The sequence below is a fragment of the Manis javanica genome, chromosome 1 (assembly GCF_040802235.1).
Source record: "Manis javanica isolate MJ-LG chromosome 1, MJ_LKY, whole genome shotgun sequence".
Taxonomy (NCBI): Eukaryota; Metazoa; Chordata; class Mammalia; order Pholidota; family Manidae; genus Manis; species Manis javanica.
Window position 1 is genome coordinate 185,253,334 of NC_133156.1, and position 26,314 is coordinate 185,279,647.

A 26,314-nucleotide genomic window follows, 5' to 3' on the forward strand; every position below is an offset into this window, starting at 1 on the left:
GTTCTAGAGTCATCTCCCTGCTGGCAGTCTGAAGGCAGGCGGAGGAGTACAGAGCATCTGCAATGGTGAGGAGTGACGAGGCTAACCTAGATAATGGCACGAGGGGGCGGAGAAGCCTGCATGGAAGTGAGAAAGGTTTGTGAGTGTAGTTAACAGACTGAGAATGCAGTAGAGGAGGCTGTGTGGTGGCAGACCACCCATGGCCAACTTACACCACAGGATGGGAGAAGCGAGGGGCTATTGCTCAAGTAGGGAATGAGAATGGTGCAGAATGGACAGGGGAAGGGATAGTGGCAAATCTGAGTCAAGAACTTTATCCAAGAGAAGGCATTTTCAATGCCTACATAACTCTTCCAACTCAGAATTTGAAAGCTGACCTGATATTTGAGCTTGTAAACAAACTCAGTGTCTGGGCCCATTAATGACCATTTCTGCTGTGTTGGGGAATAAGTTTAAAGATATCTGTTAATTGAAAAAAAATCACTTCATAAAATGTAGTATGATTCCATTCATGTTTTCAAAAACAAAGTGCAGGGAGAGAAACAAAGAGAAAGAAGAGACAGAGAGACAAAGAGAATGAGAAACAGATGGAGACAGAGGCTGGGATCTGTAGAAAGGGGCAGCAAGGTAGGTCACTGTTACTAAGGGAGTGGAATGGGCTGGGTAAGGGGATGGAAGGACCCTAGACAGTTTACTCTGGATTCCTGTGCATTTTAAATCTGTTTTTAACAGTTTTGTGGATGCATGCTTTTGTAACTTTTTAAAGAGAAAAAGTTGCTGACACATATTCTTGGCTACCACTAGGTGGTACTAGTGGCAGGACGGAGTGAAAGGCCGTTAAGCTTCCTGGGCTCATCCGTGACACTGGATTGTGTCCTATCTAAAGAGAGAAACAAATCAATTCACCAATGATTGATAGCATATGTTCTCAGAGCTTAGAGCTCGAAGGCCCAGACTTCCCTTTTATTACCCTTTAGATATGAGATGTAGAATTTGCTATTTAATTTGTATCAAAACATCAAGTAAAAAAATGTTCCACATCTATCTAAATTTGGTTCACATGTTTAGAGTAATCTCAAGAAGTCCAGTTTACAAGAATATTCCGAAGCCAAATCTTAATCAGATGCATACAAGTAATTTAACTCTTCTGTGTGGTGGCACCCTTCATCTGAAGTTCCCTAATTCCACAACCAGGTCTTACCTGTAATTCTCTTGGTCAGTCACCTCTGCCATCACCTCAGTTGAAGCTGGCAGGAGACAGAGATGTTACCACTTGTCCTTTCTCTATATCCCATGATAAAGCAGGATTTATGATTTCGCTTCTGGGGGCTTTTCCCCTTTTAAGCAGGGCTTATCTCCTCTTGTATCATCAAGTGGTCTGAAGTAGCTAATGTGTTGTGCTTTGTTCTAAAACAAAATTTCATTCCAAAACCAAGTGCCTGAGATTCCCAGTCCTGGATTTAGCACAGCCTAGTGGGATGCAGTGAAGACACTTATGTACTTTCTTCAGAATACCCATGAGGCCAGCCTGGCACACACAAAGCTATTCAGCCCCAAAAGGTGCAAAGCCAAGAGGTGTCTGCAGTGGCTCGCTTGGCTAAGGCATGCTCCTGGTCACAACCCTCGCTGGACCTGGCATGATTCTTCACCTTCTTACCCCCACCCGCAATTCCAGCAGGGGCAGTGTGCTGAGAGAACCTTTGGATCAAACCCAAGAAGAAAGTGACCAAGGTTACAGAGTTGTACTTGACACTCACTGAGTGGCCAGTTGAGCCACTGATTAACACCAGAGGGAGAATCAGGAACATTCCAAACCAAGGGCATTAAATATTAAATGGATATTAGCCACTATCCATCATTAATAATATTAAAGACTACTGTTTGAGCTCTTGCTATCTACCAAGCCCTGTGCCAAATACTTGATATATTCTACCTTATTTGATTTCCTCAACTACCCTGTAAATAGCATTATCTCTCCCATTTCACAGAAAGGAAAACAGAGATTAAGAAAGGTTCAAGTGACAGGTTTAGGTTTATTGATTTTCAAAGCTCGTGTTTTTAATCCTTATCCTATCCTGAAAGTAGTAAAAGGCTCTGATTGTTCAGAGATCGCTTTACATCCCCATTTAAGAGATGACTGAGGACTTTGACTTCTCCCCTTCACCTCTTATTTCACTAGCCTTTTCAAAGGGTAGAGAAAAGTTCAAGGCAAGAAAGTGAATGTAAAGTTACCCATGTACTTTGTACTAATATTTAAACTTACCAATACATTTTTAAAAGGCATGAACTGTGCTTTTTAATATTTGTCTCCCCTCACTACCTCCCAGGATGATCTACCTGCAACAGTTCTTCAATCCTGTATTGCCTCTTGTTCACATCTGGGGCTAAGAAGGTTAGTGATCTTCTGTGGGTCAAGATTATTTTTACCATCTATAAAGGATATTTTACCACAATCCTTAAAAAATTAAATGTAAATTGGTTTCCAAGTTGAAAAATGTTCACTGACCTTTTTTTAGATGAGTCTTTTTTTATTTTAAGATAATGAATTTATTTTGAGAAAAATGAAACAAGTGTGGTTAGTTGAAAGTAGTAAACAAGTGTATACTACAATCTTCTCTGTCCCAGGAACTTGGAATCAGAGCTTATTTTCATGGTATAATTAGGCAGAGACTTCTGTGGCTTATTTTAAAAGGTTGAATTATAATCACCTTTCTTTCTTTTTTCAAAACAGTTTTGTATCTGCTACTACCAGAAGCAGAACCTGGCTCTGCTTCTCCAAATTCAACGATGTCAGGTCAGCAGGGAACAAATTTGAGACTGTACAATTCTCATCAGCTATTAGCTGGAGACATCTTTTCATTCCCCAGGTTTAAGTTCAATTCTAAAGGGTATGTTTTCTTTTCGATATATGTGGTTATTCCTTATTAACAGCGATGGTTGTTATGTACGAACATGCAGAAGACTCTCTACCCCTAAGATTTTCCCAAGCATGAATTTCATTTGGCCAAAGGAAACACATTTTTTGTTCTTTAGCTCCATCCTCCTTTGTGTTCAGCCTAATGTTGATAGTTAAATAAGACTCTAAGTGATGAAATGCCAACACAGGTGACTTCTGCATATATCATTTAAAGGACGTGGCTTTAAAAATGGGGTCCTTTCTCCTCTGTTTAATTTTTGACCTAGTAAGCAATTGTAACCCTGTGAGGAAGGCAAGGAGACTTTTCTGAACCGTTTTTTTTTTCTACCCAGATGCAATACAACTTGTGTCAGTGAGTGAGACATACCCAGTATTGCAGTAATGTCCTATTATGAAATGCTTGCGTCCTAGTTTATCTTCAGTTGACTTGACCAGTATCAGATACTCTGATATCATGAAGTGAAAAGCAGTTATGAAAAAAGAGCGTTTAAAATATGAAGAACACACTTTTCGAGGTGAAACAACCAGTCCTAGAAGTCTGGCTCTGCTAGCCTGAGAGGTGTGTACCAACGCCAAATAAGCCGAAATAAGAGGCAGCCTTGTTTGCAGAATCCTTAATAGGCCCCAGAGGGAAAAAGTTCAGCTCAGTGAAACAATCTTGCATAATTGTTTTCTTAGGTTCTTTATTCTATTTCACATAAATCATGATTTAGAAAAGTTGCTAAAATGTGCTGGTTGTATTCTGCCAAGACTCTGAAAATGTACATTAATGGCTTTATTCTTGTTGTATATATAGAAATCAATAGCAGGAGTGGCATTTAGCATGTATTTCAACTCAGTAATTTCTGCATATGAAGGGCTTTACTGACATTTATAAATTCTTCACCAGAAAAGGAATGGGAAATAATACAATTAACAGTGAGGCGAAGACTCTTTCGTTTCTTCTGAAATTATTTTTAAAGATATAAACAGCTCACCCCCTTCTCTGCTGGTACCAATCTACAAAACACAGTCAACTTGTGGTTATCTTTTCATGACTGTTGGCCTCAATTCCTGGCTCAGGAAATAATATAAAGCAGTTCAACTGGTTTTGTGTTGTTTGAGAAACTAAAATGAAAATCTCGGGAGTTTTTTATTTTACCCAGAAAGAGGAAAGAGAGCAGTATATCAGAGAAAGTCATAAAGACAGTTTTCCAAATGCATGGACCTTTTAAACTTTGTACTTTCTAAAAAAAAAAACAACTGTGTGTGTATGTCTGTGTGTGTGTGTTTAATACTTTTTCAACATCTTTCTCTGGGTGCAACTGGAAACTTTAGATTTTATTCTCATCTTTCAGCTACTCTCATGTCATAATCTACTCTAGGGAATGACTGCCTAAATTACAATACCTACAAATATTCTAGTGGAAAACATCTATTTGGAAGGCTTATTTTCAGAAGTATACTGCAGTACCTCAAAGTTGAACCCCAACTCGTAAGACCAAATTCAATTTTTCTATATTATAGTCAACAATTTCAAGGTGTTGCTTTAAATATTAGAACTCCAAAAGTACGACAGATGAGAGTCATTTGATGCTATATAAGCCAATATTGCAGTTCATTGTGGGAAAAAAAATTACCCAGTGATAATGAATTCCATTTTTCATACTACCAAATAGTGTAGTCAAGCAGCCTCTAGCATTTATTCTTGGCTCAGAGAAGTGATTTTTTTTTAAAAAGTAAAATTGGACAAATGTATGCCCTGCTGGCTCTTGACACATACAGTCTCCTTCTGTTTTTTAAAAACATAAATCAGACTACAGTTGTCAAATTTTTAGCTTCTGAAGAAGAAATAGCCATAGGTGTTTATTTACCAAAGTTAACCAAGTTGAAGCTGTCACAGCTAATTTTGGCTCATTCATGGATTCTCCTACCTACTATTTGTATAATCAGAAATTACTTGGTTAAAAGAGTGAACATGCTATATTAACTAAATAAGTCTTTATTGAGTACCCTCTATATGCTAAGGGGTTGGGACAGAAGAGGTGATCACAAAATACTGGATGACCTTACAAGTTATAATTGAGACACAAATGTAAAAGTAAACTCACAATAAACAAATAAATCACTTTCCTCCTTAAGGAGAAAATCTTTTGTTTACGTTGTTTCTCTCAGTCTTTATTGTTCTTATGAAACTCCATCTTTAATCCATTTATAGGAACAATTTGGAGTTTAGTGAGTTAGTTTAGGTCTAAAAGATTGAGGTGTTAGCATTACCAACATAATTTGTGATTGCAGGTCCTGGAAACAAATAGCTAAGATTTTTGAGTGTCTCAATAGGACACACAAACCACTCTCCCCCAGTTATATCAATCTAAAAAGAAGCTGAAATGTTTTTATAGGTGAGGAATGAGTCTGTTCTTAAGTTGCAAACACATAGGGCTCCAACTCCAACCTTCTGGGTTCTCTTTTCTGGCATGGAAACTTCTTCCACACATTTCCAGGCTGAGCTGCTTAGTCTCATGGACACTTCATCTCCCTGTCTAGTAAAAAGGGAGGAGGGGTAATAATGCATTTACCACAGGGGTGTTGCTAAAAATTAATTAGTATTTATAATGTGCTATATTAAGATCCTCAGGTGATTCTTACTTTGAATTTATACGGCACTTGATCATTGCTGAAAAGTTTTAAAATAGTCCTTGGTTTTTCAGCTCAGGCAAAAAATAGGACAAATCTTTGTACTTCAAACAGGAGGATTAAGTGTAGGAACATTTAAGCAATTCTAGAGACAATTATTTTCCTGAAGTGAAAATATTAGCTCATTACAAAAGCTTATTTCCTCAGCTTTAGACTACAAAGAGAGTAGCTTTCATTTATAATTGATAAAAGCCAAAGGAAGTTTTATAAAAGCCATTTTAATACTTTACTCTGCCATCTTTGATGATGCTCTCAACTACTCACTATTGAAGGGGAATCAGTTCATCTCTTTTGCAATTATTTAATTCTAGCACTTTAAGGGAACCCAGGAAGTCATTTGGCTGACGTTCCCTGCCTGCAATAATAGTATTGAGCACATATCCATAGCATAGCAACATCTTCATTGGATAGATGAGGAAACTGAGGCTTGGTGAGCTTCAGTAAGAGATCAGATTTATACCCAAACCATTGGGTGCCACAGCCGTTCCCTTCCCACTGCCTCAAATGGCCACCTCCAGGGAGTTATACCTAAAGCTGTCTAGTCCTGTACAGACAGGCATTCCTTCTCCTTATAGTCCCTATCCTTTCTCTGAACTTAAAAATTAATCTAAGATATTCTACTGGAAATTTATTCCTTCCCCAGAGAACTCAGGAGCACCCCAAATCATCAGCTAATAGTTATTTTGAAGGATAGGTAGCTTAAAATCACTTTAAAAAGACACTTTCATAAATTGTTATTGAAAAAGCAAAAGCTACATATATCCTTTCTACAGAATTGATCTAGTTCACTCAGTCTTAGTAATTTCTTACACCAAATTAAAATGCATATTATCAGAGCCCTTTAAACTTTGTATTGAATACATACTAAAGGGAAGTATACTTAATTATTGAAATGTCTAAAATCCATCTTATCTTCATCCTGTCATAAGTTACCATTTCACATCTTAGAGAAATATATTAAATAATGAACTCTAATAATATATAAATTAGATCATATGTTTAAGAGTGCTTTGAAAGGTTAAGTTTGTTATTTAAATAAGGTATTATTGGTAAAGTATTATTATAATTGTGATTATCATCTTAAATAATAATGACATATTTTCTGATGCTTTTGGACAGCAGGCAAGACAAAAGACAAAAAATTGTAGGCACCTCTGCACGGTATTACCATCTCTGAACAGTGATTATTAACCCATACAATATATGAATATGTATAAAATTTTGTTCATACAATTTACCACCACATAAATTGCATAAATCATTTTCATTGTACATTATTGGAATGATAGGGCCCTAAAGTCCGAAATATGTAAGAACATTAATAGCAATTGAGAGAGCCCTGTCTTAGGTTGATACTCATTTTTGTCCTTTTATTTTGACTCATATTCCTCTACTTAACATTCACAGACAATTAAATGGATGCAAAGACATTTTCAAACTCATATCACTGTTCTAAACTGGTAAAAATCAGAACCCAGTTATGGAGGCTCCATGAAGCTCCTGGATTGGGAATACATATTTATTGAAATATTACCAGTGAGCATAGGCCTTATGTTGTTAGTTCTATTCTTTTTATTTCTAGACAATGAACTCAGCCCTACCTTTAATGTAGATAAAGGGATATATAGGCCACAAGCTATCCTGCTTTATGACAGACTTAAATTAAAAACAAAATAGCACTCCCCATACACCTGGAAAAATTGACTGGAACTTAATCCCTATTCTCAGTGTCTGTTGTGGCAGGTTCAAGGGCTAAGCAGCCCTCTGGGTACCATGTCTCAGCTGTGCAGCTCCTTCTTAATCATGAGGCTCTGGCACCATTAGCAGAAAACACCCTGAGAAGCTTCCCTGAAGGGCTGAATTCAGCTTTTGTCTGCCTGGTGAAAAACATAATTCTCTAACAATTCCCCCTAGAATTTTTCCCTAGGGAGTAGCATATAACACTAAACTGATCTGATTTGAAGAATAAATTAGCTAGATGAGAAATGAAACAATGTCCCACAAACTCACTGACTGAAACATCAGTAGTTTGAGTTTTACATGCTATCAGAAATTGATTAATTGTACTCCTACAGCACTGAAATCTGTCTGTATGTTTTCAGAAAAAACATATTTAGAGACCATTAACTATATATGCAGTTATTAAAAAGATCATGAAAACTTATTTAAGAACCTTTTTGGGAGTAATGTAAGTTATTTATGAAATTTATGATAGTCCAATATAATGACCTACTTAAATAATTTTTTCTGACTTTTTTTTCTTTAGAGTTGAATTTTTTACACTGTTTAAGATCCAAAGAACATTTATTTACATGGAAATATTTTTAAAGGTCTTCATTTTACAAACATTATATGATCTCAGAACTTAAGCAAAAAAATAAAACAAACAACCAACAAAAAAGAAGTTAAGGGGTAAGGGGTGGACAGGAATTAGAACTGATCCATTGGTCGTTCATACATTCTCCTGCTAAATCAGACAGAGGAATTTTAGGTCAACAGATAAAAAGTTATTCCAATTTCCCTTATACATGCATGCTGATACTTTAACAAGTCCCATGGTGAGAAAGTGTTTTCAGATATCTAAACCTAATGATTAAAAAAATGGGTGGTCATTGTCTACACAGAAACACTGTACTGTTGGTATAATAAACTCAAAAACTAAATTTATGAAACAATGAAAAATAAGTAACCAGAAAGTCTGTATGAATCTATTTGAGAGAGGAAGTCTCTTGACTAATGCAAAAAGTATGGGTCTTCCCTCCCCTTCAAACACTCACTCAATTTCTAACTTATCTAGTTACATAACTGATTCTGTGACTTGTAAACAAACATCCCCATTGCTTGACAAATCTGGATCTGTGGGTTTGTTCTGCTGTTTCCCTGTGGAGGCTGAGAGCTGCATAATGATTTATTCTTTCCCCGCCCCTGCCTTCTTTTTCTATTTGCTTCCCCCCCCTTTTTTTTGTCAAAGTAGGTTAAAAAAAAAATCAAGGGAACTAAATGTGAAAACAAACTCTGGTGCTATAGGATTGAGGCTACCAATGTAAACACCCTAGGCACAAGGAATGAAAAATGAGAGGGTCATATTCAGATGACTCCCCACAGGGAGGCTACTAATATGTAGTACATTTCAGCATTCCCTGGACTCCTAACCATATGCTTTTGTATAAGGAAGCTTTGATTCCCCTGATTTCCCACGCATGAAACTCTTACAGCTTCAAAGAGAACTCTGCATGCAAAAGATGCATGGGGGTGTAGTTCAGAAGGAAAATGAGGCTAGTAGGCACAATGTGGGTGAATTAACATTTGAGTCTCTCCTTTAATTTCAGTGCTATCTTTTAGTGGTGTGCCCCAGTTATCACATTGACTGTTAGACATTGGCAAATTAGAAACTATTTTGGTGATTAGACCTAATCAATTATCTGAAATTAAAACACACCTAATTCCACCATAGAGAAGATTCCAGATTGGCTGTTAGGTTGTGGATTTTATTTATTTTTGACAGTGTAGATTAAGGACAATTTATACTATGGCATGTACTTACTGGCACTTTGTGTTGCCAATTGAATCTTTGGGGAACATTTTCATTACATAATAATTTAAGGCAGATAAAATAAATGTGAATAATTTAAGCATTCAGGGTTTATAAAAATCTAGAAAATTATGTGTTCTCAAGTGAAAGAAAACAACAGTCTTTACATATCTTGAACAATTACATGAAATTTTAACTAATTCTCCTTTTGTGTTTGCTATTTTAGAAGACCTTTATTTCTAAATAGTTTTCAATCCATTTATCACCTATTCTTCTATCAGTCAGGGCACTGTAAGTTATTTCTATGCCAAAGAACTCTGAGAACATTAGAATCTAATCTACTGTGGGCTTTCTTCTTTAAAAAAGCCCCTGTAAGTGAGTGCAAAGTTTTTGTATCCTGTAAAAATTAAGTTGGTATTAATCTGAACCAGACTGTGAACTATGTGGTATTTATGGGTAAATAAAAATGCAAGTATTACTGTAAAAAAAAAAAGCCCCTGTAAGTACTTTATTAGCTGCATCGGGGCAGAAATCAGGATCTTTTGAAATTAAAAAAGGCTTCTTGGAATTTGGTCTTGGATCTGGTCTTTTTCCCTGGAGTATAAGCAATTTGTGATTAAAGGGTTTTTGATCATCTTTTTATAAGAAGTTTATTCCTTCCCCTTTAAAAATCACTTACTTTGTCCTGGGAACCCCCTAGTTTTATTTATTATTATTTTTTCACTTCTATCTCTTAAATAAGAAGGCCCAATTCTCTTTGACTTTGATTCATGTAATCCAAGTTGAAATGAAAGCGGCAGGACCCAGTTCTGTAGCCAGCAGACCAAAATGAGGTTCTGAAGTGAAAGTTGCTGAACCCAAGAAATTAAGAGGAACCTCTGTGTTCCTCTCAGTAGCTGCAGTTGGAGCTTGTCTGGTTTTGCTCTGGCAAGTTTCCTAAGGTCTGGTAGAAACAATAGAAGCATAGAGCTGTAGAGCTGGAAGGGTTCATCTATTCAAAATCCCTCAAGTGAGAGATGAGAAAATGCATCCCAGTCAGGGATTGTAATTTGGAGAAGTACTTTTGTTTTTTATTTTTATTCCTTTTTAAAAAGTCATTTTTAATTCAAGTTCATATTAAAAATATTTATATCCTACTAATGGACAGGGATCTCAAGGTCAGTTTTGATTGCTCTGTCCACACAGTGGAGGAACTGAAGGGAAGGACTAGTTTTGCTCCCTTGAAAAGAGTGAGAAAATGCACAGCAAAACTTGACAAAATTGAAGGATCTGGATCTGATGCAACGATCTCCATATTAGGAAAACAAACTATCTGATCTATTTTACATAACCACAAACTCCAAGTATGAAATATAACAATGAAGCAGTATTATGGAGGACTACATGTTCAAGCAATGGAACCACAATTGAGTTTTCAAAAAAAAAGTTTAAAAATTCACTTTCTTATTCTGCATATCTGCTTCCTGTGTGTTTTGGAGACACATTTATTTACTGTATAAACAAAGTTGTAATTTTTAAAAAGTTCACTCATAATTATCTAATGAGTAGAAACAGTAGTTAAGAAAATAGTGAAAACAATTATATTTCTGCTATTTCTACACAATGGCCCAAAACATTCCAAGTAGAAAAAGTTGGTCTGTGTGGTCATGAATGTCCCTGAATATCTCCATATTTGATTGTTTTTACAAACTCAAAAATATTGGTTCATTGTCTTTCCTCTCATCCCAACTTCTGGGCTTCCTGTCTGACAGACTAATGGCCCAAGTCATTGGTAGCTTTATTATGGCCCTCAGGAACTGTTTTTTTTAATGGAGGAAACTGGCTTTTATTAAAATATGGTTTTTAGGCTTAGGGTTAGGTACCTAGAACCATTGTTACCAGAGCTCTCCAAACCCTGTTATGTGAACACAAGAGTTGGTGACGGAAAGGGTTAAAAAACAACATGACACTATTTTTATTTTTAAAAGAAAATTAAATATATAAGGGATAATGCCAATGTGCTTGCATATGCATGTGCGCGCACACACACACACAAATGCCACAGTTACACACCAAAGAGCAATATCACATAGTGGTGAAAAGCTTGAGTTTTGAAGTCACACAGACTTGGGTCTTCTAGTCCCCTCACTTAATCTGCTTTCTTCTCAGTTTCACAGAATGATTTCCAGTCAACTGAGAAGACTTAAAAATATGACACAGGCTTCAAAATACTTAAAACTGTATCTTTATAAACTAGTCATACTTATTCCCATGCTCTTCCAGCTATTCCTGTGATTCTTCACACCCCACTGACTGCCAAGATCAGATCCCTCAAAGCTTCTCCAATAGTACTGGGTACTGAAGCACTCCATAAGGATTCACAGTTCTTAAACTCAGTGTTTATAATGCCTCATCCTTCCGCCCACCACTATTCAAACACCCTGCAGACACTGCCTGTCCAATGCCCATTTACTGTCAAAAGAATATGTGTATCTCAACCACTCGCTGATTTGAGTCTTCTAAGAGTCCTCTCCTGATTCGACTCCATGAGTCCTTACCTTTGAACACACACCCTTTGAACACCAGGATCTCCTTGTTAGGGGCCTCCAAAGACCAGTTTAAAATCACAGAACATGTAGAATTCACTGAGGAAAACTTACTTACCAAACATTTCATCCTTACTCAGAAATATACAATTTATAATTAGAATATTTTCTTAGAAATATAACCAGCTTCCTCATTATGATAAAGTGCATAAAATGTACCTACACTGCAATTTCCAGCTGTGACCTTTAGAATTTTTGCCCTTGTACAATTTGTTAATTATGCAGAACAAGTTCTATTTACAATACTGTAAATTCTGTATATACAATTTTTCAAAAAAGCAAATTATTTAAAAAGGCGTAATGATTAATTTTAATGATACAGTCTTGAATATGCAGGCATGGCTCATTTACTGAATATTCACAATTTACAACATCATGTCTTATATATTTATTTCCACAAGTATTTCTTCAAAATATGCTTTTTTGGTAACTCATTTTCTGGAAGAACAGCATTATAAAGAATATGCTAGTGAACATTTTAAGTTCTGTTCCAACAAGTTTGCCCTGAAAAAACAATTTTCTATGATAATTTTACAAGGAAAACTGATATAATCACTTAATTCTTTTTTGTTAAAGATGTTTATAATTTAGAACACTGCACAAGGAACAACCCATTCCAGCAGCAAAAGAGAGTAAGAACTACCCAGAATGGAGCTTAGCTTTGTAACTATATTTAGTTATGATGTTACCTTTGTTGAAACAAAATGTTTTAATGTACCTAGAATATAGATGTAGAGGAACTGTGCTGCAGTTATCTTTATGTACAAATAATAGGCTAGTTTAATTTTCTATCAGTTACCTTACTTAGAGTACCCTGGAGAGAAAGAAAAATCTGATATAAATTTTGTGTAATATTGTGAATAGTGTATGTATTTGGATGGAGCCAATGTGCATCACAAACATGTCATAACTATATACATTATATAGGCTATGTATTCAGTGGGTACAAAATTATAACATAATAATACACAGGTGACCCTAACTCATATTACATTTCAGAAGACAATATCTTCAGCTGTTTTTCCATTTCTGAAAAAATTTTAGTTGTATATGTACTTCATTATGCAGCCTTAATACAGATTTGCATACATTACTTGCCTGTTCATCGAAGAATATGATTGACAGATTAATTTTTGCTTATTTTTAAGGTCAAAAGGAGGTTTTTAATTAATCATATTAACTATCTGATAGAAAAGAGAGTAAATAGCCACTGTCAAATTAGCCTTAATTAATCCATACTTTGTAAGTAAAGAGTGGTTGGTAATTTAATATATTTTTTTACCTTCCAATCTAACCATTGACTATATATACAATGCTCAGCATAGAAGAGAGGTTAATAATATGAGAAAATAGTTCTTAATTAACTAGAAGAATATTTACATATTTAAGGGTAGGAACTCTTTAGTTGTCATCCACGTGTTATATTTTCTTCCATATACAGAATGAGAAAACAAACTTTAAAAATGTCACAAACAGAAACAACAGTCAAAGTATAAGCTTGAGGGAAATAATCCTAATACATGATAAGGAGGTCATATCCTTTATATACAAAAGCAGTAAGGAATGTTATTTTTAGATGGAATATAAAACTGAAACCTTGACCTTTACTTATTAAAGATCTCTTAAGAATCTCTGGGAGATGACAGGGTTAATAGTTTTTCCCTTACTACATTCTCTTTACATTTTAAAATTCCTCTATAATGTCCTGATTGCTACTTGAAATCTATATTAATGCTGTGGGTGAAATGTAGAAATTGGATTATAATAAAAAAATAAAAATCATTAGTGAAAACAAAGTAAATTAACAACTCTGTGCAGCTGCTAAAAATATTTTTATAAATTAAAAATTTTCTGTTGTTTGTTGTATATTGTTTGATGCTTAAAAAGCTAAACATTTTAATATAGAATATATGCATTTTTGTCAGTAAAAGTACTTATAATATTTTAAAAGTTTTTCATTTTTAAGTCTCTTTCTCTAATACAGACGCACATTTTTTCTGACATTAGCAAATTTTCATTTGTTCAAATATATTTTCTGATTTTTTCTTTAATGTCCATGATATGTTTGTTCAAATGTATATCTAAGGGCACCTAAGATTGTTTCAAATTGTTGTACTTTAAATTTGCTTACCCTCATAATAAACAAATATTATATTAGTGGTTAGTGATGAATATTTTCAGGTAAAGGATGGGGATGGGTGCTGCCCAACAGATGTCTAATATGGTAGATACTGGGCATGCAGCTTTCAAACACTTGAAATGTAGCTAACAAAACATAAGAACTGAATTTTAATTTTATTCAATTTTAATTAATTTAAATTTAAATAGCCACAATGGCTTGTGACTACCATATTAGATAGTGCAGACTTAGACTTTAGTAACTTTACAAAAGTCACACTGAAATGGATTGGAGCCAGAGGTGGGATTAGAACTAGGATCTCACTCTAGTCTTGCAAGTGTGGAGTACACGCAGATATTTCTAAGTGTATCAGTGAGTTAACAAGTATGATAAACAGGTCTTCTCTGGTGTCATAATTTGTTTTACATTTAAATCATTTTCTGTATGTATAGGAAAATGCTGTTTATATAAATGCTATAAGGTAAATACTCTCAGTAAACAAGTGGAAATACTATCAAAGTCCAAATAAATGGCTTTTTCTTGGTACTCACTTTTATGTGCAAGAGACTAAAGAAACAAATGAGACTTCTAATTCAGAAAAACTATTTCAAGACACATAATCTAGGGTATTTCAATGGATATATATGGATGTCGACCAACTGCCTGCATGTCTGCATCCCTCTTGGTCCTCTTTCACCACACTGCTGGACCACCCTTCATCTTGAACTCTTCTTCGGCTTCCTGGGCATTCTTACAGGGTTTCCTGCCCTTCTGCCTAGTCTATTATCTTTTCTTTCACTTCTTTTTCCTTCTGCCCCTTAAATGTAGATTTTCCCTTTGGTTTTGCCTTTGGTCTGCTCCATCACTTCTGTGCTCTTTGATTTCTGTACTCTATCTCATGGTTTCCACTGTCACCTTTATCCAGACAGCTACTCCATTGTAATGTACTTACCCTATGGAAAAATAATCAGCACAGAAAAAGAATAAAGCTCATCATGTAGAGTGTTAACAGACTGCCTCTAAAAACATTGTGGCATTTTCCTCCAACACATGGACTTAGATGTGGATGGAAGAGTTATAAGAATACATTTTAGGAAGACTTTTCTTCCCCTTTTCTTTTCAGCCCAGTATACTGGTATACATTTTCCCCAAACTCACTAATTCATAGTTACAAGTTTTTAAGAGTATCGTTTTCTACCATTGTGGTTTTAATAGCACATATACAGAGTTCCAGCTATATCATAATTTAACCAGGCTTTTGTAGGAAGGCCATTGTTTACAGAACTCTTTGTGAAATGGTTTCTATGGAGAAAAAAGTTTCCAAGATGGAACTTAGAATCTTGGCTCTTACCTCTGCTTAGCAAGAAGGGAACAAACCACTTCCCTGCCATCTCAGGTGCCAAGGAACCTTTCCACAACCACACCCTGGAGCAGGAGCTAGCTGGCATCCCTGCTTTTCCTTGGTACAAACAAGGATTCTGGGAAGGAAGGCGATTTGTTTCCCAAGCAGCTTCAGTGCCCACTGCAAAGAGAATTTTGTAGTGTGGAAGTAGGTGGCAAAAAGGTACAAAATATTCTTAAATCTGGGATCCCTGAACCGGGGACATACATGTTTTATCTAGGAGGAAAGGTAGACATTTCTTCTAAATCTACATTAACAGATGTGTACTAGAAAAGAACAGACATTACTTTCAAATGGTTTTGGTTGACACTCTTTTTTGTCATTTTCTTTCCATGTATAAGAGTATAAAATTAAATATGGTTTCTAGTTGACATTAGTCAGTATAATCATGAATGAAAGTAGATATTTTGGGGCAATACTCCACTGGAATACCTTAAACAACTACAGGAATGGTAACTTGGTTCTTCTGCAACCCTTAAATATTATATACAATAAATCACAGTAATCAGTCCTTTAAGAGTAAGGCCGATTTCTGGACATCACAATGATCTTAAAGGTCTACACATGATAAAATCTCCTATGACATTTCTAATTTTGTAAAGACAATTGTAAAGACACGGAAGCCTGAGGCTGCCTGTGGTCAAACAAGACTGTAAACTTTTCTTCTTCTCAAACTTTTTCCTTTCCTTTCCTTTCTACTTAGCAGCTTTATTACTATCTTTGGGTTCTTCCTTTTTCCTATCTCTAAATAAGAGAAAATGTGAAGATTGCACTTTCAAACTGTGTTTTTAGGTTGATTCCCCCACTTCTACTCCTTTCTAACTAGTACTTCAGCTTCTACTTGGGGGCTTCCACTGGGATATCTCATCAGTAACTCAAACTTACCATTTAAAAAACCAAACTCATCTCTTTTCACTCAGCAAACAAACTTCTGATTTCTCTATTTCTCTCAACAGCATCACTATTTTCTGTCATCCAAACTAAAACTGGTCATCTTTTATTTCTCCTTCTCCTTGTTCTTTATATCCACCAAATTGCATAGTCAGTCCCTTTATGTTTAGTGTCTTTTGTGTTTACCGCATCATTTCTTCTGCCATTAGTACTTCTCATTACCTTATGCTTAGCTGTAACTGTTCTTTTAACTGGCATCTTTGTCTTAAGTGTGTCTCCCTCCAACCTATCTGATCCAACTTCACAATCATCTTTTGGTTGTTAAGAATAATCCACCTATTAGTTATGTCCTTTGCCTTTTCACTTAACCTATTTAAAAACGTATGCTTTTAGCAGGACTATTTGGTACCTGTTCCCTTACATATCAAGTTCTACATCAAAGCTTGATGGAAAGAGACAAAAACAAGAATGACTATCATACATCCTTTTCTGATCTTAGCACAAAAACCTGGGTACTAATGGTGCATTTTAGATTTACCTCTCTCAGTTTATTCAGAATTGAGCAATTAGTTTCAGTGTCAGAGATGCAACCTGCTATACGGCTGTATTTTATGTGTATATGCAAAGCTGAGAGAATGTAGGTGGTGAACTCTGGGAGATTTGTAGGATGAGAAAGAGCAAGTGGACTGGCCTTGTGTCTCTTATTTTGGTCAGTAACAGAGGCTAACCAATCTTTCACAGTGGCTGGCTCTTGAATTTCTGATTTAGGTTCACAGTAGATATTTGTTGAATGACTGTAGTCTAAATTGGCTCAAATCATGACAAAATTATAGGTTACTCTAAGTCTGCATTCCATATAATTCAAATTCCTTTTTAGTATTTAATCCTCAGATGATTATTTGATTTTCACTGAGTATGTGCAAGGGGCACACACAAATGCAGTTACAGTGATTCTCTCTCAGAGGTGGAGTTGCGGGGAAGGGTTTTTTCATATGATATTTTTAAATGAGCATGTCAATTTTAACAATGAAAACCTAATGAAAAATAAAATACCTAAAAAAACATAAATAACACAATTATCTTAGGGACTTTTCTGAAACTGTTTTGGAACATAGTCTAAGTCAAGAAACTTGGATTAAATGTTGTAAGCTATTTGGTGGCCTTTCCTTGGTAAATTTACTGTGTGATACACCATTATCACTTAGTTACTTTTTCTTATTCATCCTGACGAAGAAACAAAATACAGTAGTTCTTTAAAACAAAAGGTGCGGTGGGGACCCAGGCTTGTCACTGAGCCTCTATTAGAAAGGACGTGTACTTTAAATAAGGAAAAATAATTACCACGGAAAAAGAGTAACATTCTAACGTAAGGAGGTTTAACAGACTGCCACTAAAAGCACTACAGCTTTTTATAAAACTACTCAAAATATTTGTCAATAAGGAGTTTCTGACCGCTCAGGAGAAATGTTTTCACATCCGTAGGCACACGGGATTATCAAGATTTGAAAAGGAATAAATTGTTAAAATAGTTGCAAAATGTTTTCTTCATTATCCTATCACACCTTTCCTATCAGCTCTCTTTCTTTTCCCCCATGAGCATAACTTTCCTCCCTGTGCATTTCCCATTATGGTCTAATTTTCTGGGAACGTAAATTATCACCAAAGTGGATACAGCCCTACTAAAGCGTTAAGTGGGCAATCTGTCTTTGAATGTTTTTCTGACACAAACAGTGCGGCACCCGTCAAACAGCAGCCTGGAGGGTTAAAGAATACAAAGCTGGGTGAGGAAGTCTTTGCGGAGGGAGTGGGAAGCAGCCCCTCTACTCGGTTGTCCTTTGGCTCCCTGCACCTCAAACTGCGGTCAGCCTTGGCTCTCCGGTCTTTCTAAATGGGCTCCTGTCTCTGCCCACTCATACTGGGGTGTGGGCCTACGGGTGCTGCACCCGGTGGCGATAGTCTAGATGCGCCAAGCAATTTTTTAGGGGGTCCAAGTCAGTGCAGAGATACCTGTCTTCGAGTGAACTGATTCTCTCTAGCCTCAGGGCTTGAGTTTTCCTCTTTTTATGGTGCGGTGTCTAGGTGGCTCTGACAGCCTTGAGGCCGCTCGTCTGCTCCTCCTCTCCAACGAGGCTCCCACTCCGAGGCCCAAGTCCTCCTTTTCCCGTTCCGTGCGCACCCCTCACCCCTCGTATTTCCTCCTTCTCGGGGAACCCTCGCATTTCCTCGGTCCCCTCCACGCCCCGTTTTCCCCCGCCCGCCTCCAGCCACATGACAGGAAGGGCTCCGCCACGCGACGTCACTGTCGTCTGCACCCCCGCCCCTGTTCTCCCCCCGCACAGCACGCAAGGGGCGGACGGCGGGGGGGAGAACGTGGTCAGCGCGTTCCGCTCTCCCCAACCAGAAATCGCCAGAGCGTTGCAGCGGCCGCAGCCGAGGCGGCGCGCGGGTTCCCGGATGTGCGCCGTTCGCCGAAGCCCCGCCCTCGCCGCCGGCTCCTCGCGCGCCCCCGCCCTCCGCCCCGCTGCGCCCCGCTTTCCCCTCCCTCTCCTGCCCTCCCCCGTTTTCGTGCCTTGAGGTTGCGGGTCAGCGCGAGCCACCGCAGTGAGTCCGTCACGGCTCCGGCGCGAGCGCGAGGCTGCAGCCCTCGAGCCGCCTGGCTCCCTTTCCCCCTTCTCCCCTTCTTGTGCTTCTCTGTCTCTCCTCTTTCTTGCCGTGTCTTCTCCCGCTCTGTCTCTGAATCTCGACCTTAATTTCTCTTCTGCCAGCCCGCTCCCGCGTGCCCAGTCACCCAGCCGGCGCGGGCCCCGTGGCGCCGCTTCCCCTCCCCCAGCCTGCACCCCCTCCCCCGCGGGCGTCCTGAGGGCCGCAGCCGCCCCAGCCGAGCGCAGCTGGGCCGCCGCCGCTTCCTGCGGGACCCGTTTGAGCGCCGACACTCTCCTCCGCCCGAGCGAGCCGCTGACCGCCCAGCAAAATGGTGAGACCTTTGCTTCCCCGATACACCATCCCTCCCCAGCCCGCCGCCTCCAAGGGCGGCGGGCGGGGGCGAACCCCGACGCCCCCGGTCGGCTTCCCCCGGTGGAAGATTCGAGAGACCCGGCCCGGCTGGTGCCGCGGCGGGTCCATGAGAGCCCTCTGCAGCCGGAGGGCGCCCGCGGCGGGCCGACTGCTTGACAGGGCAGCGAGGCCCCGCGGCGGTACCCCGAGCCTCTGCGAGGCGCCCCTCGCTCCCTCCATCCGCGGCTGCCGCGATTCCGTCCTTGCCTGGTCCCCCCTCTCCCTGGGCCATCGGCCTCGTACTGTCTCCCTCCGCCGTCGCCCTGCATTACTTCTCCGGACCCTCCACGTGGACCCCCCTCTTTCGCCCCTAGACTCTTTTAAGTCCAGGCATATTCCGAAATCCTGTGAAAATGCTATGTAGCCAAAGGGTTTCATATAAGACCTACTTTCTCTCCAGAGCTGCCCTTTCTCCCATTCTCACTCCATTTTCAAGCCCGGAGTCTGGGCAGGAATCCTGCCACTTACTTCCCCCGTCATCTGTTAGTATTTATTTCGCTGCTGTTTGCTTCTTTTTTGCTGCTGCTTTTCTCTCTGCACTGGCGAACCGGAAAGTCCAAGGTGTATGTTTTCGTAAACAATCTCACTCGGTCTTTGGTAAAGGAGGATACTTGTTTTTTAATGCTTCCTTACTACCCAGCGTTTTTAGTTTTCTTTGTTACCTCTGTAAATCTCTCGTGGTGGTGGTTTTTTGAATCATGGCGATTTAAATTTGTCTTTCCTTACCCTCACATTAATCCCTAGGTAGAATTCACTGCTGTAGTGTTTCAAACCGACGCTAGGGGTGTGTCTCCCTCCTCAGTCACTGTGGCCAAGAAATCAACGACGCCCTTTTAGCCTGTTACCTTACCGGTTCTCTTGCTCCTGGTAGCCAGGGGGAGTTCCCTGTTTGTAATCAAGAATTGTATTTATTCATAGTACAAAAAATTAGCAGTTTTCCATAAGTATCAGATATTTTAACATGTGATGTGGTTGTTAACACTTTTTCTGAAAGTTTAAACAGTTGTCCAAAGATTTTTAGACTGACGTGAGATAATTTCTTGCACTTTTTAATTGTATTTCACCCTGTATGTACATTTTACGTATTTAAAAATAGAATGGTGGATTGGAGAACAAAGAAATTCTGTTTGCAATTTAAAATCAGTTTGGTGTGAGTATAGGGGAAGAACGTGAAAATAGGATTTTTCAAGTAAGTTAGCTTTAAAATACAGGACAAACGATTAAGTGCACTTTTAAGTGTACTTAAAATCCAGATTAGGAGCAGATTTAATAAATGATTAGTGATTTTGATGTGTAGCGGAAGTGTTTCCCTGTCAACGTGGTAGGCAGCTCAGAGACAACTTTGGCTCCCAAAGGCAAAAAAACTCAGGCTTTTCACAGAAACAACTTAGATCAGAGGCATTCGTATAGTACAGTCTTTTTGTTGGTGTAGTTTTTGGAGTTATGAATTGCAATTTTGAAACTTCTTTATATATGTATTTTACTCGAAGGCCAGGATCTTGAAGGTATTTGTCCATTGCAGCGAATGTTTTTACTTGTATTTATAAACAGTACATCTTGAGGGACAGTCATATAGCCTTTTGTTTGTTATTATTAGTAGAGTGATCTGGTTCAAAATAGTTTTTTCCCCCTGTAGTGCATCTCCCTAAGCCTCACTTCTTTTTTGAGCATCAGACTGAATTTTGGAAATTCTCTTTTAGCTCTTAAATTTGTTTTCCTATGGTGCTCATTGTTGCCTTATCTTTTAAAAATACGATTTACCATACAATATTGTTTTCTTCCAGGTCATTATTTCCCTCTTCTTTCCATTTGCCTTTTTAGTCTTTGTTTTCTGATTCATTCTTGGCTCTTTTTTCTACCATCCTCTCAATGCCATTTCAGGATCTACATACTTTGCCATGACAGTGGCACCCCAAATTTAGCATTATTTTGGTCTGCTGAGTGTAGTGGTGGTTTGAAAGTATCAAGATGATACCTCTAGCTTAGCTCTGCCATATGGGATATTGAATAACTCAAATAAATTGGGCTTTGGAGTGATGTGATTCATTTTTCTAGTCAATTGAGCATACGGTTTGGAAAATTTTCACTCTCTTTGGAAAAGGTTTATTATAACTGAGTATCATGAAAATATTTACATTTTTGTTAACAGATTTTAATTTATAAATAACACTGATTAATTCAGATAAGGGAAAAATAAAAAGGCTTATTGATTGAACCTATCCAGACTCTTTTCTGACAGGCATTTTACTTGCTACTTTAATAGTAGGTTTTTTCTTTTTTTTTTTTCCCTGAGAGTTAAGTTTTTCCTGCTCTTCACCTCTATTTGAGTTTTAAACTTGAGCATTCAGGTGGGATGAAGACTGTATGTGTATAAAAATCTCAGTGCTGAGCTCCTTGAAGTTTTCCCTGAATCATAAATGGTCAGTTATCTGTGATAAGTAAATAGATGCTTATTTATTGAAATAAATAGGTATCTTCACAATATTTTCTATAGGTAGGCATGTATAGTTTTAGGTAGAGTACTTCAGTGTTAGTAGGTGTTTGTAGGGGCATTTTTTAAAACAGTTAATTTCATGTATGAAAAACTGTATTTATCTTGGACTTAGTATAATTTAGGAATATGGTCATATTTTTTGTACTTGTTTTTGTTGGAATAACTAATAAAGGATTTTGTTCTGGAAGCATATAGTAACAGTGCGTAAGTAATTAGCTTTCTTCTAAATTTTGTTTCTTAGGGCAACCTTAAATTTTAAAAGTGACCTTCCTTGTGCCTCTGTGTTTTTAAACTTTTTATTAAAATTACCTCCATACTTTGTAAATAAAAGTTAATGCACATTTATTGCTGTCTGTGATAACTGCATTTAGAGTTGTATACAACATATCCTAATTCAGATTCTGTAGCAAAGAAAGGCTACTTAAAAAAAAAAAAAGCAACCCGTTGTATGGCAGGATTAAAATTGGTGTCAGTCATATGGAAAAAGTTTCTCGACTCATTATGTCCTGTAGTGCATGAGAAAATTAGAAAAGCTCAAAGTACAAGGTAAAGAAGCTGACTAAGGGTCAGTCAGCAAGGGGAAGGGACAGACAAGTGTGGGAGGATCAGGCATCTGTCATAGGTAGTAAGGCAAGCAAAGTACCAGGCAGTATAAGGAAGTCAGCTTGGTTGAGCCAGGAAGATTAAGTGAGTCAGACTGTGGGCCCAGTCTGAGCAAGCAACAGGGATTCATTCATATCAACAAATACTTACAGATTTTGCCTGCTGTTCACTAGTTGCTGTGTTGGGTTGTGGAGGATGTTAAAATAATTAAGGCAGGTTTTCTACCTTCATTTAAGTATAGAACATAAGATAAATGCCAGTGGGTGTGAAAAAGTGTGAGTTAAATGAATAATATACACAAAGCCTGATAGAAATTAAGGATAGAGCAAGATCAGTTTTATCTGGGATTAGGGAAAATTTTAAGAAGGAGGTGACAGTTGAGGGTGGTGGTCTAAAAAGATTATTAGGATTGCACTAGTCAGAGTTGAAGGCAGCTAGGAAAAGACTAAATCCTGGAGATAGGAAGAGACATGTATTTGAAACACTCAAAATGTGGTTCTTGGACCAGAAGGAAAAGCATCATCTGGGAACTTACATGGTCCCACTCTGGACCACTCTGGAGATGGACCCAAGCAGTGCAGATTTATAGGTTTTCCAGGTAATTCTGATACAGGCTAAATTTTGAGAGCCACTGTTTAGAGAATAGCAAATAGTGTATTTATTTAAATTTTAGTTGAGTATCTATTATTATCGCTAGCACTGACTTTCAAACAAAACATAATTGTGATTTCCAAGGAACTTAAGTGGGTTAAAGAATTCAATTATTATGCAGTGTGATACGTTAAAGACAGAAGTATGAGATATGCCTCTCAGCCAGGTCGTCATGACTGGAGGGTAGGGAGTTAGGGTGGAAGGGAGAAGAGGGTGGTCTGGTAGATTGAGGCAGGATCATAGGGAGGGTTGTGTATCATGGGAAAGAGTTCACATTTTTTTCCTAAGGAAGTTGTTATCTTAAGTAGGATGATGAAATTGTGTCATTTACTTTTTTGGAGAGATCAATCTGATGACCATGTGGAAAATTAAATAGGATAGATGAATCTAAACATGGGGACCAAGTAAGAAATTATTATAGTAATGTGAGAAATGTGGACCTGAAAGGGTGTAGTAACAGTGCATGTGGAGAGGAGGGACCAGGTATGAGCGTTTTGGAGGTAGAAGATTGCACTTAGTGACAGTTGGATTGTGGGGGAGGAAAAGAGTAAATCCTGCCATGGTTTCTGGCTCGAGTGACTGGATAGATGATAATGCCATCCATTCAATAAATATTTATTGAGTGCCTGCTTGAGTAAGATTTGATTCTAGGGATACATGGGAAATACAGTCCTGTCCTTAAGAAACTTCCACTTTGCTGGAATGACTTTGTTTCATCTCTAGTCCTCTCATCATTTGGTAATTCATGCTTGGAATTCTGTGTTGCAAGATTCTAAGTTCAATAGGATGGAGTATTGTGAAATATTACAACGCCTGCTGTGTAGATATCATGGTCTAGGAGGCAGCAGAAGGAACTTGGTAGCCTGGAGGTAGGAAGAGGTAGTAAGTGTTTGAGCAGTGGTCAAAAAGTGGATCATGAACTAGGAGCATCAGATCAGCATCATCTGTATCCTTGTTAGAAATGTGTATTCTTTGTCTAGGAGATACACAAGATTTGGGGGAGTGATGATGATTTCTATTTTGGGCATGTTGAATTTAAACTAGTGGGGTATCTAGTGGAAATGGCCAATAGGCAATTGGCTATATATATTTGGAGCTCAGATGAGAAATCTGCGTCTGGATTAAACATTTGAGCACTATCAGTATTTGTATTACCTAGTAGTGGAAGACATTAAACTGAATGAAATCCTATAGAGAATATAAAATGAGAAAAGAGGGCAAACCCTTAAGAACAGTGAATTTAAGAGGTAGGTTGAGGATGAGGAACCTGTGGAGGTTGAGAATAAAAAAGCTAGAGAGAGAGTTGGAAAGTTAGCAGAGTGATACCACATTTGAAGGAGTCAGCAGTGCGTAGATATTAGAGATAGGGAAGAGACACTTAAAAGTGTCTTTTGGAGGGATCAGGAGAGATCTGGTGGCTTAGGCAACAAGGACCAAAAACCCACCATTTTATTACTGGTAGCAGGGAAAGCCAGGATGCAGTGAGTTGAGGAATAAGTGGGTAACCAGACTGTTCTGTAATTCTCACTAGAAGGAAAGAAGATGAAAGCTGGGGAATTTAAGTTTGAGGAAGAATATATTTTGGGGTTAAGGGAATAAGCCAACAAAGAGCCATTGAAGTTTTAAAGGGAGAAGGTGGAGTTAATAGATGGCAGTCCCAAGGAGGTAGGAGGGAATATGACTGACTATCCTTAAACAAGAAGAGAGGTTTTTCTCATCTGTTAAACATGAGAGGGAAGTAGGTAAAAATGAAAACTTACAAAGGTCATAGTCTTTAAGACAGTAACTTTAAATCCTAGGTAATGAAAATAACATTGCAAGTAAATAAAAGCTCTGAGAATGCAGACTTGTCTTTGTCTTTTCATTGTTATGTTCCAAATACTTGACATATAATAAATAGATCCCAAGGTGTTTGAAAAAGAAATGTATGAATAATAAGTGGACTAAAGGAGTAAGAGCTGATGAGACAGTGGAGGGGATGTCAGTTCATTTTTTGAGACGTTTATGGAAGAAAGAACAAAGAAAGGATTAGTGTTTTTCAGTTTGAAGTTCTTTTTTTAGGGTAGATGTTACTGTTTAGAATTAGAAGAGAAGCCAGAAGAGGGCGCTGTAAGAAAGGATGATTAGTGGAACGACTCCTAGAAGTGGTAAGAACGAAGAGGGATAAAAGGAAAGCAGAGACATCGAAAGAGAGGGGAAAAAATCAGCGTGGAGAGACGTGGCTATGGTAACATGTGTTTTAATATAATGGAGTTTATGCTATTGGTCTAAATCATCTCAGTAACATGAGATAGTTTGAGGCAAGATCAGTTCCTGAAGTTGAGATTGAGGTTTTGGGTAAATGGAGTGAGATTGAGGGTAAGAAGGAGTATGGAAAAAGATTATCATATTGGGGGGTTGATAAGGAGGTAAGAGGGTATTAAGTAAATATCATTAAATAGTGATAAATAGTAGGCAGACCCAGGATGGGGCAACAGTGGCTGAGTGGCCTAAGAAATTAATCTAGGACAACACGAAGTTACACAAGAAAAGAGCTTAATACTGCCTTGGTCTTTGCTTTAGTAACTCCTGATCAAGTGATGAAAGTCTAAAAGGAACCATTTTTTGAGACCAGCTTTTATGTAAGGGACCACTGAGTTGGAGATTGGTAAAAATTCTTAAGTTCTTGTTCTGTTTTTGTTTTGTTTTTAAGTTCTAAAGACACTATTAATACATTTGCTTAAAAAGTGAAATCATACTGAAAGGTATGAAGTAGAAAGTAAATCTCCTGTCCATCTCTTTGCCTTGTATTGATCTCTGTTGAATTTCTTATGTATTCTTTCAGAGGAAGTTTTTTTTTTGTGAGTTCTTTTCTTCTTCTTTTAAACCTGTGCCAGTGTAGATTTACTAATTTTTTTAAAATTTAGTTATTTATCAGAAAGATTGCAGAGGTCAGACTTGAGGTTTTAATATCATCCTCTAAGTTACTCATTATAGTCCTTTTTTTTTGCAGGGTTTTAAACCATATTTTGATGTAACATTGAATGAAAAACAATTCAGCATAATTTTTATAATCAGGTAGCAATTTCATAATGATTAAGGTTGGTACTTTAACAAGGGTCTGAATTATGACAGTATTCTTGTGAAAATACTCTTAGGGAAGATAATACTATAACTTCTTTTGTATTTTTTCCACTTATTACCTTAAGTTTAGCTGTATGAATAACAATTTCTTAAAAAGAGAAAATGAACTCCAACGTATAATGGATAAAGGATCTATTTTATTTCAAGCTTGCCAGACCAAAATTTCTTCCTCACTTTTAGCCTTCCAAATAAACCTTTTCTTCAACAGCCCACATCCACACTCTCCCTTTCTGAATTTTCTTCTTGTATTCCTTTACCCTCCTCGTG

General features: G+C 37.8%; 1 protein-coding gene and 1 long non-coding RNA gene across 2 annotated transcripts in view; one reads left to right on the top strand and one right to left on the bottom strand.

Moving 5' to 3' along the window:
• Positions 1 to 2,735: 2,735 nt before the first annotated feature.
• Positions 2,736 to 18,407, bottom strand: LOC108393722 (uncharacterized). The gene is made up of 3 exons (XR_012120893.1): positions 18,130 to 18,407; positions 15,181 to 15,351; positions 2,736 to 5,439 (listed from the first exon to the last, which is right to left on the bottom strand). It is a non-coding gene; the product is annotated as an uncharacterized lncRNA (long non-coding RNA).
• Positions 18,408 to 18,630: 223 nt separating this feature from the next.
• The window catches only part of PPP3R1 (protein phosphatase 3 regulatory subunit B, alpha), an 83,088-nt gene continuing 75,404 nt past the window's right edge, over positions 18,631 to 26,314 (top strand). Inside the window, exon 1 of the mRNA XM_037022160.2 lies at positions 18,631 to 19,096. Coding sequence (XP_036878055.1) covers positions 19,094 to 19,096 — 3 coding nt within the window. The 5' untranslated portion in view covers positions 18,631 to 19,093. The remainder of the gene's footprint in view (positions 19,097 to 26,314) is intronic.